The sequence below is a fragment of the Ascaphus truei genome, chromosome 1 (genome assembly GCF_040206685.1).
Source record: "Ascaphus truei isolate aAscTru1 chromosome 1, aAscTru1.hap1, whole genome shotgun sequence".
NCBI lineage: Eukaryota > Metazoa > Chordata > Amphibia > Anura > Ascaphidae > Ascaphus > Ascaphus truei.
Genome location: NC_134483.1, coordinates 186,802,463 through 186,819,627, shown reverse-complemented (window position 1 = coordinate 186,819,627; position 17,165 = coordinate 186,802,463). Strand labels below are relative to the sequence as shown.

The 17,165-nt window shown below is 41.2% G+C and overlaps 1 protein-coding gene across 3 annotated transcripts in view; it reads left to right on the top strand.

Annotated features, from left to right (window-relative positions):
• Window positions 1–17,165, top strand: part of PTCH1 (patched 1) — a 79,605-nt gene that overhangs the window by 48,636 nt on the left and 13,804 nt on the right. For all 3 annotated transcript variants that reach the window (XM_075599132.1, XM_075599129.1, XM_075599137.1), the window contains 5 exons: window positions 1,022–1,424; window positions 1,865–2,174; window positions 11,286–11,428; window positions 14,458–14,641; window positions 15,700–15,980. In XM_075599132.1, coding sequence (XP_075455247.1) covers window positions 1,022–1,424; window positions 1,865–2,174; window positions 11,286–11,428; window positions 14,458–14,641; window positions 15,700–15,980 — 1,321 coding nt within the window. The remainder of the gene's footprint in view (window positions 1–1,021; window positions 1,425–1,864; window positions 2,175–11,285; window positions 11,429–14,457; window positions 14,642–15,699; window positions 15,981–17,165) is intronic.

The following is a 17,165-nucleotide window of genomic DNA, read 5'->3' as shown; positions in this document are numbered from 1 at the left end:
AAATTCCCACGATAATGATCTTAATAAATTTATCACAATAAATATTTGATACAAAAAAAGGCTGAAAAATGTTCTAGTAAATCTAAATGAAATGTGTTGTCAAAATACATCATTTTTGTTTTTTAGATTTACTAGAGCAAAGAGACCTTCATTCCCAAACCCTTTCCATGTCTGCACTTCACATTTTCTCACCTACACTACTCCAATCACCCGAATATCACTCTCATTCATCCACCCCTCGGGGTCCCGGAGGAAGGGGTCCCTGGGGAAGGGGGAGGGAGAGAGAAAAAGGGGTTAAGGACCACCCCACCGAGGGGGAGGGTGGAAAGAGTAAACACACAGAGACCAGTGCAAAGTAGTTCTTACCTTTCACAGCAGCCTGCTGCTCTTGCACGCGCTCTCTCCCCATGCTGCATGAAATTCCTACCCCTCCCTCTGAGTTGACATTCAGAAGGGAGGAGAACTCCGCGAGAGAGAGCAGTGAGAGACAGCACAGCGTGGCTGCTCTCACACGTTGCATGTCGGACCACAAGAGCCATCATCCCAAAATACCACGATAACAGGCAATCTCCCCGTGTGCCAATATGGTAGATTACCTGTTATCACGGTATTTTGGTATACCGACCAACCGCAACTTAAGGTAGCTGTAACATGCCTGTGCAGGTCTCTCAATTTGTGCTATCCAATAAGTATTTGAAGTAGAAGGAATAGTCACTTATGGATACTTGTTGGATTTGTTGTACTAAATGACATTTCTAGGAAATAGTCATGTGGCTGCCTATAGTTTTTCTGAAGATAATGGACTGCAATGCAAAAGACCACAAAAGATATCAAAATCTATGCAGTGGTCATAATATAGAATGCATTAGAAACGGAGGTGGAAAACCAATAGATGCCTGATGGTGAAAGAGTTTGTAGTGTTACTTTATAGTGCAAAATATTTCATTTTAGGTGTAGAGAACCCTACACATAAATTGCTGCAGTAAAGGGGTTAATGTTATAATAAACCTTTGTCTTCCAGTCCCTGTGTCAGTAGAGTGATTCAGATTGAACCCCAAACGTACACGGACAGTAACGATAATACACGCTACAGCCCTCCCCCACCCTGTAGCAGTCACAGCTTTGCCCATGAAACTCAGATCACCATGCAATCAACAGTCCAGCTGCGCACAGAGTATGATCCACGTACCCAGTCATACTACACCACAGCAGAGCCGCGGTCTGAAATTTCTGTACAGCCAACGGTCGCTGCACCCCAGGACGTGAGCAGTCAGAGTCCAGAAAGCGCCAGTTCCACTCGAGACCTACTTTCCCAGTTCTCAGACAATGGCCTGCACTGCATCGAGCCTCCATGTACAAAGTGGACACTGTCCTCCTTTGCAGAAAAGCACTATGCCCCATTCCTGTTGAAATCGAAAACGAAGGTACGTGCTTTTGATTAATGTTAAAATGATACCTAGTTCTTGTTCCAAACAAGTTACTTTTAAGCCCTTTGAGCACTTAAAAAATATTGTGACTCACAAGGAGTTGGTAAAGGGACTCTTTCATTGTTAGAACAGTGCCTGTGTCCCTAGGAAACTCTTTAGTACCACTTATTATTTTCTCCTAAATAAATCTTATCCTAAAATAAAGTGGAAGTATTTCAACATGATTTTTACATTTTTTGTTTCCCCATTACTTGTTTTGAGACCGTAATTTCTTAGACCTACAATATTTTGTCATAAATAGCGATGACCATTTGGCTGCCACACTGGAATTACAGTGGCACCAAATGAAGAATTGTGTAGCCTTTAATGAAAAGGTTATTTTCTCATTTTTCTGGCATTACTCTGTACTGCTAATTTCGTAAATTTTTCTACTGCAGGTTGTTGTCCTATTATTTTTCATGGCCTTGCTTGGCATCAGCCTCTACGGCACCACTCGGGTTCGAGACGGACTGGATCTGACAGATATCGTGCCTCGGGAGACCAGGGAATATGACTTTATTGCAGCACAGTTCAAGTATTTCTCGTTCTATCACATGTATGTGGTGACGCAGAAAGCAGACTATCCTCGCGCCCAGCGATTACTCTACGACCTTCACAAGAGTTTCAGCAGCGTCAAGTACGTCCTGCTGGAGGGTGACAAACAGCTTCCCAAAATGTGGTTGCATTACTTTCAAGACTGGCTGCAAGGTAAGGGGATATCGGCAATAAAGATAATCATATTGCCATGTGGGATTGTTGAACTTTCTATGTATTTACAGTCTGTTTATCCATATTAAGAGAGATCTATGTGCAGTGAGAGTTCTGTGAACAATATGATTTATTACTGTTCTGTTTTTGCTTCTAACTCTCTGAAAACGTGAGTAAATACAAAGTTTGATCCTTCCGGTGATATTTAGACTGCAAACGGATGCATTATCTGCTTGTAGCCCAATTACTGACGTGCCTACTTGCTTTTTAACTTCGCTTTGCTAGAACACCTAAGCCTGGCGATATTGAATGCAAGTTCACATGTTACTTGACTCTAGAGACCAAATATCTGAAAAAGTATTTTATTTGCGTTTTTAATGCTGACGCTGCTCAGCGATGAAACATAATAAACATTCAGTGAATGGCATATAAGATGGCAACTTCTGGTCAAAAGCTTCATGTTTTGACATGAGGATGTCTTAAGTATTGTTTAGGGGCCTATTTATGTGTTGCAGACCCACTACCACAGGGGTTTTTTTTTTTGTTAAGGAACCCTAGAACGTGAACCCAACCCCCTTACACTCCCTATCCGTCCCTCATAAACCACCTTCTCGTCCTCTCTTGCATTCCCCTCTCGTCCCCTCTTGCACTCCTGCCTCTCCTCCCACTCTGCCTCTCCCCCTCTACTCCGTCTCCCTTCTACACACTCTTCTATACACAACTACTTCTACTCTAGTGCTGCGCTACTCCAGGCTGCAGTTCCCTCCTCCAGTCGGACCCAACTTTCGCGGCACTGTCCTAAGGAGGGAGGTGATTTGAAATCATCCTTCCTCCTCTCCCCCCCCCCCCCTTTGGCCGCGGAACCCTTGAGGGGTGCGGTGGAACCCCGCTTTAAGATCACCCCATTATCATACTACCTTGCAATATGCTGCTAACCCCTCAGTCAATGAAAAGGCTAATTAGACTGGTTGATCCATGGGTTTCTGCAACATCGTGTCTGGGTGTTAATGATTGGTTTCTGGAAGGAATGGAAAGCTTTTATAGTGTTTTAAAAGCAGCTGCCCTGGCTGCTCTTCTTTTTACATGATTTGAAACCGGGGGGCTAATCCACATTATTTTTAGCTTTGGGGATTCCCTGGTTCTCAAAATACTTACCAGTATAGCTACCAGTGTTTTAAAGCTCCCGCCACGGGGGAAATAAAAAATGTCCCCAAATCTCGCGGGTCCAAGGCCAACAAGTTTGGCTGTATGACTTCCTATTGTACAGTCCTAGAAATCCAGTGAAGAAACACCAGTAAATTCATGGTAAATATCTCGGGAACCAGGATACCACCAGAGCTGAAAGCTTGAGGTTCAACCACACAGGACATCTCCCGTTCAACCACAGTAAAAAAACAAATATGGTGGTTCTGGTAGGATTCCTAAATTCAATGTTTTTTTTGTTTTTTTTTAATGCTATGGAAAGTTGTTGTTTTGCATCTAATCTGACACCATTAATCCTTTTTTTTAACATTTGAATTTGCTAAATCGCAAAAAGTAGAATGAATCTGCCTTTTGCTAGTTATACATGGAGTTGCACTTGTGCATATTTTGCTTTATTGTGAATGCCTTTGTTCTGTATTTATTGAGAGCGCTTTCTCTGTCGTTGTGGTTTTGTGGCCAGGTAGACCTGGGTGGTATTGCATTTCTACTCGCATTCTCCGCTGGGTAGGTCTAGGAGTGTGTAATCTGACTGAGACATGCTTCATTGTTCTCAGATCTATGCAAGTTTTTACTAGTCTTATTGTTTTAGCCCTTTCACTGCTAGAGGGACTTTGCAATGCAAAGAAAGCTTCTTTAGTGAGAGAGGTTAAAGAAAATATTCACTTTAAAAAAAAAAAAACTAAAGGGTGGGGGGGAAGCAGATTTAAGAGGCACTATGCAGGCAAAAATATTAGTATGCAACGATACAAAAATTGCATTCTTTGAAAAAGATGCCATCTCCCTTAGAAGTAAAAAAAATTTTTTGTGTGTGCTGTGAAAAATTGCTTATCTTATCTTTGTTTGTAATCCCCTTCACTTTTTACTCTTTGGCTAATGGCATCAGAATTCTTTCTGAAAAGAAATGGTTACAAGTACCTGTGGAAGAGGACGGGTCCCATGGACGTTTCATAAAGATATTTCTAAAGTGGCCGCTTGGACCGTTATCGGCTGCAAACTCCCACCGACTTAAGTGGGAGTTTATCTGCTTTGGACTATATTGAAATGCCTCATAAGAGTGTTGGATACAAACTAATACAATACATTGTATATACTTGTCAGCTATATTTCAGCATATCCATTCCTTTATCACTTTGGCCCTCAGTGGTACTGTGCCATGAAATCAGCCTTTTCATTTCCTTTAAAAAATAAAAATAAAATATTTCCATATACAGTGATTTTGAAGAAAACCTACCTTTTTTTAAAGAAAGTAACTTAAGTCTTTCTCATATATGCCTCTTTGACTAGGGAGAGTACCCAGCCCCAACTACCAGGCTAGCGCATGAATCACAGCAATCTTCAGCATGAGAGTTCCTCCCAACTCAATGAAACTACACAAAAATTCTGGATTTTATCAGCTAATCTTTATTTATTTTTTTAACACTTTAATTTTTGCATACAAAATATCAAGGGGTACAGAATGTAAAAACCAGTAGGGGGTCAGACCGTTGTATAATGAAACATTGGTCTTCCTTATTCATTCATAATGGCACAAAGTGAACTAATGAAATAGGGAAAGGGAGGGGGTAGGTAGGTTATCAAGGGATGGGATATCTTTTTCGTTCCCATCTGGGCAGTTAAGACATGGAGCCATCTAAGCTGGGGAGTCCAAAAGGATGATCTCGGCCCTGCTCCCCGTGAAATCCTGGAGGCTGTGGGCTATTGCTCCCAGTCCCTGGTGAAGTTTAAACACCTGTTTTCTAAGTATAGTGAGTCTCGCCATTGCTTTACATACCATATACGTTTAGTAATCTGGCCCATGTCTGGGGGTTCTAGTTGCTTCCACTGGACTGCAATACAACATCTGGTTGTCATGATAATGTGGGAGAGTAACTTGCGGGACCGGTCTGTTGAGGAGAGCAACCAAACGGTCTGGACGTAGAGAAATTCCCAGAACCCTATTTAATAGTGTGAAGAGTTCTATCCACCATGGGGCAATATTAGGGCACTCCCATCAGACATGAACCAGAGAATCAACCTGCCCACATGCTCCCCAGGAATGCTTCAGCGCATCATTACACGTTAGGTGGAGTCTCTCGGGTAAAATACCATCTATGCAGCATCTTGAGAGCATTTTCCTTAGTTGTAACATATTGAGCTGCGAGAGACCAGTTTTTTGCAAATATACATCCATTCCTAGGATCCCACCCAAGTCCCTTTCCCAGACTAGCATACATTTGCTCTTGACCTGCCTATTTGGATGAATGATAATTATGTACACGGAAGAGATGGGACCCCCACATATGGCCCCATTGGAGCATAGACTCCGGGAGACAAAGTACGCCAGCTGAATGTATCTACATTTTTTGCTCTCTGTGAGACCCTTTCTCTCCCTAATCGGATCAATGGGGATCAACCAAACCCAGGAATTGGGTACGGAAGTTTAGAGATACCCGCCGTGTTCCATGCCACAAATGCTTTACAGTTCAGTCCTGGTGGAAACTTTGTGTTTCCGAACAGGGGAGTCATAACAGAATTGTGAGTTGTACGATTATGTTTGGATTTATTTGTCCCAAGGGTGGAGCTATTGTATGGAGGGTCCTCTGGGACATCCCTCCCATCTTCAAAAGCCACAGCAAGTTGTTGAATTTTAGGGGTAGCATTAATTTCCATTCAATGTCAGTCCACACCCTTTTCCCTCTAGGGGGACTACCAGATCATCAAATGGCTATATTGGGACACATAATACTATAATATTAAATCCGGAAGGCCCACACCTCCCAGGTCACCATGCAGAGTAAGGGCAGTTCTCGCAATTCTATGCTGATTTTGGTTCCAGATACAAATTGGAAATAGTTGTTTGTAGTGCTTTAATATCCATTATTTGTATGGGAATTGGGAGAGTACGAAACAGGTATAAGATCCTGGGAAAGAGATTCATCTTCACCGAACATACCCCTGCATTCAGGAGATCTTTTTTGAGAGTTTTTATGAGTTTTTGGTAGTTTGCCTGGTAAAGGGAGTCAAACAAGCTTGTGAGATTGATGCCCAGATATGGTAGCACATTCTGTTCCAAGTGGAAGTAAGAATTCAGGGTGATTTATTTATTTTTATTATTTATATATGTATATATATCTATCTATATATACATGTAGAGGTATCAGTACCGTGTTAGCCGAGCTTCAATAATCAAAAAATAAATAGATGATACCGTTCTGTGGCTAACGAAATGCTTTTATTTGTGCGAGCTTTCGAGATACACTGATCTCTTCTTCGCCGGAAAGCTCGCACAAATAAAAGCATTTCGTTAGCCACAGAACGGTATCATCTATTTATTTTTTGATTATATATATATATATATATATATAAATCTCGGCATGGACTTTGTCTAGATTAAAGGGTGTACTGTTATGAAACAGGATTGCCACACCCCAGCTTTTATTCTTGGCCAAGGCTCAAGAAGAGTTTTTGATTATTGTTTATCAAGGAATTTGAGATTTGAGGACACGCTAAAATGCGTCTCTTGAAGAAATATAATGTTGGCTTTTAGGTCTTTCATACTCTAATATGACCAGGCGCTCTTTACGTGGGTTGTCCAACCCTCTTGTGTTATTATAGAAAATGTATCAGGGAAGACTTTTCCTCAACACAAGGTTGGGATTTATCTGGCTACCTCTGTTGCAATGGTGGTGCGTTCTACCACCTGCCACCCCAGCTATAAGGCCCACTGGACCTGTCCCAGTTAAAGGAGGTTGGTTTGATTCACAGCAGCTTCTTGAACCCTATGGCCCCAATTAAGATAGCCACTCACAAAGATGGTGGGCTGAGACTATTGACACACAAAGTGGGTACATAGGGTGAAAAACTAACTTGGTTAGGGAAAATACAAAGATCAAAGCAAATAACATACTCGTGGATTAACAAAGTGTACTGTGTACCATGATAGTGGGATATAACATGGGGGCAAAATTGGGGTAGGCAATAGGGCACGCAAACATGTGCTAAGTACTTAAAGTGAACATATACCTTTTTTTTACTGGGTCGGAACAACCTATGTTATTACCCCATGGGGGATACACAGGACTCGCATTAATAGTGCATAAACCATATATAACAATATGCAATACAAACCATAACTTACTTACAGTATGCATTGCAGTCATCCCGCCAACTCCCACCCAAAGGAACTGGGATGTTGACCCAGGCATGCTGGACTTAAAGGGTGTTTGGGGGCTGGCCCAGAGAGCGGTGGGGAGGAGGAGAGTGCCCATACCACCACATCAAGGGCAATGTGTTACCTGCCCCGCCAGATTCTGGAAGGCCACGTTCGAATTCCCGGTTCCGGGTCCCCGTCAAGCAGGAGCCCTCCACAGTCTGCCGTTCTTAAACCGCCAGGGGAAGACTCGATTGGGCCCCTGCTCACTACTGACTACTGGGAGGGCCCAACTTGGGGACTTTGGACCAAACTGGTGTCTGCAACCTCAGCGTCGCCACGGGTAGAGCCATAGGGGCAACCCTCCCAATGTCAACCTGCACAGCAGAACCGATTCCTCCGACAGATTCCTGGCTGCCATTGTTGTACCCTTGTGGTTGATTATCGGGCGAAATGGGTAGCCCCTCTTGTACCTTATTGCTTTATTCTGTAGGGTTGCAGTCATGGGGTGCATTTTGCGCCCTCTTGCAGGGTTGCAGGTGATGGGTCCTCATAGATCTCAAACTAATCCCCACCCAGGCTCAGAGTGGAGGGCGACCGAAGAGCCCACATGTGTGCCTTTGTTGAAAGTAGTGCCTAATGTCCCATGTTGGCTCAGAGGTCCTGGGCATCGGCCGGACAGCTCTGTGTGCATCGTCTAGGGTGAGTAGCTCTGGTTTCAGATTCGGCATAAGCTGCTTGAAGATGCACTTGATGAGTTGGTCCACCAGAGAGGATGACTCCGGGACCCCTCTAAACCTGACGTTATTCGTCCGAGATTGATGGACCAACCGGAGGATATGGGCAAACACCAAGGCCATGTGGTCTTTCAGCGAGCGGAACTCTATCCATTGCTGCTTGTGATGACCTTGCCCTATTCAGTCTCTCCTCCCAGTGCCACCATTCTTTCGCCTAGGGAGCTAAACTCCAGATTTACCTCCCGAGGTGCTTTGTATATTTTTGCCTGAAACATAGTCTTTATTTTATCATAGAGGTCCTCTATATTCGTGTTTGTGGAAGGCTAGCTCATTGGCCCAGACTCCGAAGCAGCATGTGGCGAGCACCATTTTCAGCCAATTAAAGAAGTTCTTGGTGGCTTGGAGTTGCTTTCTCCCCTTTGAGGGCATATCTGTAGGTTGTCGGGAGTTGGGGCTACCTCTCCTGACTTTTGCAGTGATGTGGGTGTTTGGGGGGGGGGGAGTTGCCCGCTAGTGTCGCCTGACCGTGCCTGCGAGCCATGGAGCTCAACTACAACGCATCCATCAGGTTCAGCTCCACGCTTGTGCCCCCATCAGTTACTGTGTTGGGGCTTACAAAAACAGAAAGATCGGGGCTGTTAGTGGAGTATACAATATATCCATGGTAATTGTTACTGGAATTCAAGCAAATGTTATGTTTCCATTTTTTTAAGTAGAAGAAGCTCTTGGAGGGCTCCATGAAAAGTCAATATTGTTTTATTATACAACATGTTGATTTGTGTAGGGATCCCAAACAATACAGCTCCTTTAAAGTAGTATCATTGTCCTGGAAACACTATAAGCTCCGTTAAGTCCAGGAACATAATGTGACGTTACCCAAGGCTTTTGTTCCCTGATTTAACGTTCACAAAGCTAATTGTATGCAAAAACAAAGTCCGAACTGCACCTCTATAGCATAGGCTTACCATCATGTTATTGTAGCATAATGTTGCACGATCTTGGCCTTACTCCTATCCGGACCCCAAAGTATAGCTTTTTGTTGACGTGTAGAAGGAAAGTAGTGTAAAATAACGCCAAGACATTATGCTATGGTATTTAAATCGTGCACAACTGTGGCATTCCACCGAGCCAGGCAGTGCAAAAGCCCTTGTGTCAGGGTCTGGATGAGAGCAACGCCAAGTTTAGGTAGAACGTAAAGTTAAGGTAGGGACTCAATGTTACATTATTTAACAACAGACTTTAGTGGATGGGGGATATAACAGACGACAGAGAAGCCCAATGCCAGTAAAATACCTATATATTCTCTTGAAATAGGGTCATTTAGTTTAACCCTTTGGCCAAAGCGTTGTAAGCTTGCGAGCCACGTCAAGGCAGACTCCTGTTCGCAAGTCCTAACACTACCAGATAAAATACTAATATACCTCTATTAGGATTAAAATTCTCATTTACCTCTATTAGGAGGGAGAAAGACCACAGTGGGTCTATATCCAGCAGAATGAAAGGACCTGCAAACTAGGGAAGTGGGGAGGGGCGGGCTTAAAGCCTGGGAAGGAGGAGCCACCAACCTCCAACAGCTGAAACAGCTGAGAATGGGTTAAAAAAACACAGAAACCCAGCAAGCTCTTTTTGGGAACCCCTGAGCCCCCACAAAAAAATGTGTGTGTGTGTGTCAAAATGGAGTGCTATTGAGCGTGGAGATGGGGGATATAACACACAAGGATATGCAAATTATCACAACTGCCTGTTATAGTTGACGCTATGCTATATACATGAGAAAACAAGGCCTAATGTTATATTATTGTTTCTTTGCGGACACAGCGTTGTTCTTCACGTTAAGTTGGGTTAAATATCACGCTAAGAAGCTTAATAGAGCTTAGTGCATCTAGACCAATGTCTCTACATCTGTAGCCTAGCTATCTCTTTAATGGTGGTTTTGATTACACACTCTTAGTACGGCGTTGGGGTGTCTTTGCGTCCACCTCCTTTTTCTCTCATCCCTCTTGTCCCTGGGGCTGTGTGGTTTGTCATGTGTATTTTTACAGAGGCAGGGCTGCATGCACTGAGCCCTAGCTTCCTGTTCCAAATCTGCTCCAAATTACCTGCCTGCCACTGCGTGTGTGCTCAGAGGCATTCCCTTTCTCTCCCTTGCTCCCTCTCCCGCTCTCTTTTTTTTTTTTTTTTCTCCCCCTGAAAGGATGGCAGAGAGGAAAAAAGTAGTTGAGTGAATAGATGTTGGCTGTGATCTTTACACATGCTGGCAGCAGATCCCACAACTTGTATTAGCTGCACAAGTTGAACAGATGGAACAAATTGACAAAATCGTGTTCACTCACACTGTGCTCAAGAAGCAGCTGAGATTCTATTTGAAGTCCAAAAGATTGAGAATTTTTATTCTTTTTTTGCATCCTTTCGCAGAACCTAAAGCTTCTCCACTCTGCAGTAGCACAAGATGGTTAATGCGTGTTGTATGCACTTCTACCTCCTCCAGTTAATGCTCAGTCAGCTTTGTTTTGATCTGATAGATGGTCTTCTTTTTGGCCTATCTTCTGCTTGAGTGAACTTTACAGCTATTAAACTCTGTTATGCATCCAACAGTCAAATTAATTCTACTCTCGTACCCTGGTCTGTTTCCCTTAATGCCAAAATGTGACAATTACACGCAGACGCATACATTTTTCGTAAAGTTCAAAGGCAATAACTTTTTGTCCGCTGCATTTCTATGCATATTCTATTTTTGCGTTTTACTCTAATACTGAAGAGGCAAAATGGATAGCGTTCCATTCCTGTCCAGGAGTTATATATTTAAAAGTGAAATGTTGCTGGTGATGGGTATCTTTTTAAATGTTTACACTTGTGGTTTATTTTGTCTTTTAAATTCATACTCCCGTGGTGACAATTGTTTGAATGTTTTTTGTCATTATTATGTAGCTTCTAGTGATGGACAGTTTGTGGATCTTAAAATGGCGGTGGCGGTTGTGTGTAGAACACTTTATAAAGAGTTGAGGTTTGATCTTCGAGCTCTTTTCTGTTCTCTGCCCTCAGGACTACAAGATGCTTTTGACCGTGAATGGGAAGCTGGGAAAATTACTTACAGCAATTACAAAAATGGCTCGGATGATGCAGTGCTCGCCTACAAGCTTTTAGTACAGACTGGCAACCGGGATAGACCTATTGACATCAATCAGGTAAAGTGCAGTTCAGTAATGTTATCAATGCTAGTTTAGTGTCAAGGGGCTTGTTTTCCTAGCCTTTAAATCACAGATGGTAAGATTGGAGGAGGGAAATCAAAGTGGGCTGCTTGACCAAATGTGATCTCGAATTCCAAAGGCTGTTCATAGAATTAAATAATGTATCAGTAGGAAAAAAAACAATTTTTAGAGAAATGGTTGATGAAATTAGGAAAAAGTGAAAAGGCAAAAAAAACCTGCTCTTAAGATTCCAGAAACTTGGGGTTCGATCTAAAAAAAAAAAACGTACGTGAGACAGATCTGGTATATCACTGCGCCTGTGTGCGCAATATTTACCTTTCCAGTAAATGTAATATGATTAACACTTGGCTGTATAATACAGAGGATGATAACCACATTTTCTGAGTTGTGATGTTGCTTGGTACATTCTGTCCAGACTTTCATGAATGAATGTACAGCTCAAACGCTGTGCTTGGGGTCCAAAGAATCCCACCGCGTTATAAGCGGACCACGTTAGAAATAATATACAATTGTATGCATTGTACAATAAAGTATTTAAGATACCAATAATCGTGCTGTAAAGTATTCATAAATACGAAAATTGGGAGCCACGCTTGCATCGCGTTATAAGCGGATTCGCGTTTTAACTGGGTTGAGCTGTAATTGTTTATTTTATTCTCTTTATAACTTTGGGTGACCAATTGTAATTTCTCTCAACTGGTAGATTGAAGTTATTTTTAATTTGATATATTATTCTAGTTGAAATGGGTTATTTTAGCCCTGTTTGACTAGCACTAAGAAGGTAGTCAGACTATATACATTAAAAGTGTCAGACCATAATTGTCTAGTTTCAACTTTCCATAATTGCTGTGTAATCTTTGACCCCTTTCATTAACTTCCATAGCCACTTTGTCAACAAATGCTAATGAAGTTTAGATTGTTATTTAAGCTTCATCCTACTGAGGGGGGTGCTAGTTTGGAAAACCGTGAGCAAGAACTCAACTCTCAGATGGAAGGATTTTTTTTTTTTTTTTTTTTTTTAATACACAAAATGAAAAAGCTTGCAGCAGCTGCTTTCTGTCCCACACTTCCATTAATTGTTTATATTTTTCGGTCATGGGCAATTTTTTTTCTTCATTGTCTGCTGCGGACTTTCATGTGTATTAGCGGTTAAGAAAGGAAGGTGCACGAGCTCTGGGTAAAATTGATGCACCCAGAGTCATTTTTTCTTCTTTGCTATTCCAACACTACATTTTTGTCCGGTATAAAATGTGATGCTCCGCAAGGAGCTTTCAGTAGAGATTGTACACTGCCAGACACATCTTGAAGACACGCTGTTCTTCCATCTCCAGACAATTAATTAACTCCAGATACTTTAAATCTTTTGGGGGCAAGACTAAGAGAGTTGTGCTGCTGTCAGTGGTTTCCATTTCATTCAAAAGACCTCAGCATGGAATTCGGCCAGACTTTAAAAAATAAATAAATAAACGCAAACAAATCAAAATGTTGTAGTCCTTCCTTCAACGTGGTGGCCCAATGGACTTTGCTTGTCTCTGTGTACCCATAATGTTGTGGGTTGTATTTGATTAACCCAGTTGGTGCTGGACGAGCTTGCAGATGATTTTTTTATTTTTTTTATTTTTTAAATGTAAAGCAATTTTTTGTTGCAGGACCCCTTGGCTCTGTGGGGGTTAAAGGAAGCAGCCTGCATGTCTGATTAAATGGTAATGGTCATTTGGAAAATAAATAGGTCAAGGAAGGCAAGTCATAGCAAAATTTATACAGATGTTTTATTTTTTATTGCTCTCCTTCATTTACTGGGTGGCATTTCCTTCAGTGTTAACAACGGAGGTTAACTGCACCCAGACGTGCATAGGGATATTTGCCAGGTTTCTTTTCTTTTTTTCTTTCTCTAAAATGTTTCTCCAGCTTGGTCATCCCTCCCAGCACCCCCCAGCTGTAGACATTTGTTGAACACGCTGGTCCATCAGGAGGGGCTTGGATGTAAGAATGGAACAGGATTGCTAGTGTAATTACAAGGGGAAAGGGGGGGGGGGAAATGTTTTTGTTAGATGGGGAGTCGTATTTCTTTGGAATGCGGCGACTGTTTATCCTTTGCCATTCCATTCAGTTCAAGTGTAATTAAAAACCAGAGATGTTTATCATTTTTGTTTAAGAAAACAAATCAACATCATATGGTTCTGGCTCCTCCGACTTTCAAACACCATCACTTTATTTAAAGAAGAACAATCAAAAATAAAGTGTGAATGTGCATGTATCAAATACTGCATATGTAGAAATGCTTGTATGTATGTATTGTATGTCTTTATTGTATGTCTTTATTCGCCACCTAGTACCAAACGTGTGCTGCTTGGGCCAATATTTACTCGCCCGGGGGTTAAATCCACTCGCCCGGGGCGAGCAAATGTATAGGTTTGTCGAACACTATAAATAACAGGTCATGGGAATAAGTGCTTCAGACATAAAAGTATGTATGTATATGTGCATCTTGAACCTAAGTGAAATGTTTATGCCAGTGTTATATGTTTAAAAGTGAAATGTTGTTGATGGGTATCTATAAAAATGCTACACTCTGGTTTTTTGTTTTTACTTCATACTCCCATGGTCACTATTTCTTTGGATCGTTTTTGTAATTATTATCTAGTCTCTAGTGATTGACAGATTGTGGGTTTTAAAATGCGGTCAAAGCAATTGTGATGCCATTATTAGCCAAACTAATAAAATGTGAAGAACAATATATATCCAATGAGCATGAATTGAAAAAGAAAGCAAAAAAACAAAGCAGTAAAGTGTGTGTGTGTGTGTGTGTGTGTGTGTATACATGCCTTGGTCTACTCACTTAAGCAGTGGGAAATCAATACATTTCAATACTCTGTCCCCAACCATTTGCCTGGACACAATAAAAGGCCTATTTTGCCATGCCAGAGTTCTGTGTACATACAACAGGTTTTCTGTAATCTGGGATGACTCCACTCTCTAAATTTCCACATCTTTCTCTTATGCAGTTGACTAAACAGCGTTTGGTGAATGCAGATGGGATCATTCATCCAAATGCTTTCTACATCTACCTAACGGCCTGGGTGAGTAATGACCCTGTAGCCTATGCTGCTTCCCAGGCCAACATCCGCCCCCATCCTCCAGAATGGGTCCATGACAAAGCAGACTACATGCCAGAGACCAGGACAAAAAGTAAGTAGGACTTTGTCTCTGGCCTAAAAATGTTGTTTAAGGACAGCTTCCTCCACCTCAGCTCTGCTTTTCGATGACATTGTGCAGAGTGATCACGACCTCAGCAGACTTGTGTATTTTTTTAAATTTTGACAGCAGATTTTTTTGTTAAATATATGTTAAAACATCCTAGTCCTTTATACCTCTTTCATATTGAAATAATATACAAAGTGTCACCTAGAAGTCTAATAACACTCAACGTGAGGAAAATAAGATTTGATAGGCCTTTTAAGAGTAAAATTGGTTAACATCACTAATTGAGCTCCTGTTTGTATGGGTGAAGTGTTATATATTATGTGCTCATATCTTATATTTAATCCCTCTGCAACTTATATCATTATTGTGCCTGGCAGACATTGGAAATAAGGATGGCGTTCTTCCTTCTGCGGTAAATTGATCGCAGGTGAAGCTGATAAGTAATTACAGTACATCTGTGTTATTTGATTATTGAATTGGGTTGAAAGGTCCAGAGTAGGGGACCTTGAAGGAGGTTGTTCACCTCTTGGAAATGCAATTGGATAACAACAAAGTTTGTGTTTTCACTGTATCTGAAACCTAGAGCCGTGTGGCAGCCAGCCAAGTCTTGTCTTAATGAAAATTTATAGTTGAGATTATAATAGGGCAAATCATGTTTAGCAAGTCAACTGAATGACCCTGCAGGGTTTGGAACACACAGCTTCAGTCACTGAATTTTAGCTGTATGATGGAGTGGGGCTTTTATTTTCATTTCTTTTTAGGTTATTGTGGTAGATTTAGTGTTGGATGAAAAAAGGAGCAAAGAGAATCAACGTTTCCCAGGATATTAACTGATCATATGTTCTGTATTTCCTCAAACATTCACCTTTTTTGTGTTAAAAGATAAGTGCAATCTTTAGCAGAGTTCGTGTCAACAGGTATTTTATTTTTTTCAAAGTATTTTGTTTCCTACAGTAGAAAGGTTTATTTTTAATCTAATTATTTCTGGGTGTTATTTATTTATGTATTTTAAAAAAAATTATATATATTTTTTTTTTTTTTAGTTCCTGCAGCTGAGCCAATAGAGTATGCCCAGTTTCCATTCTACCTCAATGGTCTTCGTGAAACGTTCGATTTTGTGGAAGCGATCGAGAAAGTAAGAGCCATTTGCAACAACTACACAAGCCTGGGGGTGTCCAGCTATCCAAACGGCTACCCATTCCTCTTCTGGGAGCAGTACATTGGGCTCCGTCACTGGCTGCTCTTGTCCATCAGTGTGGTTTTGGCCTGCACGTTTCTGGTGTGTGCCCTCTTTCTGCTCAACCCCTGGACTGCTGGAATCATTGTAAGTTAATAAGGTCCTTTGTTGTACTCAAATTCCTTTCAGTATAGCTCTTGCTGCAGCCGGCAAGGTTTGTTTATGTCTGGTCCTCTGGTGGAATAATGTATGTTACATCATTTATGATATGTTTATTCGACTTCTGAGGGGAAGAGAAGGGAGGGTTCGTGCCTGTAGTGTTAACCTTAAGAACTTAAACCCCTTCAGATTTCTTAGAACAAAATCAATATAGATGACTTTGGATATGTTTGCTGTCTAAAATGGCCATAAAGAGAACCCACAAAAAAAAAGTGTGCAATAGCAAATATGAGGCTTTACTGCTTTATGTTGGCACAGAATATTATCATAACCCCTCCATTTGTAAATTTGAAAGTGTAATCGTAAAATGGGAGATTGTACAAAGCTGAAGTTACACGTGGGAAATCCCAGGGCAATTGGTCTACCACATTGTTTATGACATAAATGTACATTCTTAAATCAATCATCTCAAATAATTTGATCTGCCCCAGTTTCTGTACCTGCACAAACTTATTTGTGCCCTTTGTACTGTACACACTTTTTTTTTTTTTTTACATTATTTCTAATTCTGAATCTTATTTCTGATATATAAATGTCTATTAAAAATAAATGCTAAAGCAAACTGTAATGTATTTTTTTATATTCATATTGTGACATTTGACTTCATACCGTCTGCCGTATAAAATGAGTCTTTTTCAATAGTCCCATTCCAAGCCAAGTAGTTCCCATTGCAAATGGCTTTTCAGGTGCAAGTTTTTACAAATTTTTTTTGGGGGGGGGGGGGCAAAATAATCCTTAAGTAAAATGATACGCGGCACGTGGCTCTCTTGTTGTTAACCTCCATAGCTCTTGTCATCAGGGGCTTGTATCCAGCCAAATGAACTGCTCCTGTTTAAAGCAGCAGCTCCGCCACCCTCAGAATCCTATATAAGTTTCACTTCTATAATGTTACTATCTGTCCCCCTAGGTATGGCCTGCTTTTTGTTTTTATAGTATTACAAATCACGAATCTCTAGCTTCTGCAGTTACCATGGTGATCTTTAGACTGCACTTGGCCTTTGGGAGATTATTACCATTTTAACCTCCCAGACACTTAATATTTCCAACACTTCTTATCTCCTGAATGGAACATCAGATTTAAATAATAAATTCCAATTCGGAAAGGGCAAAAAG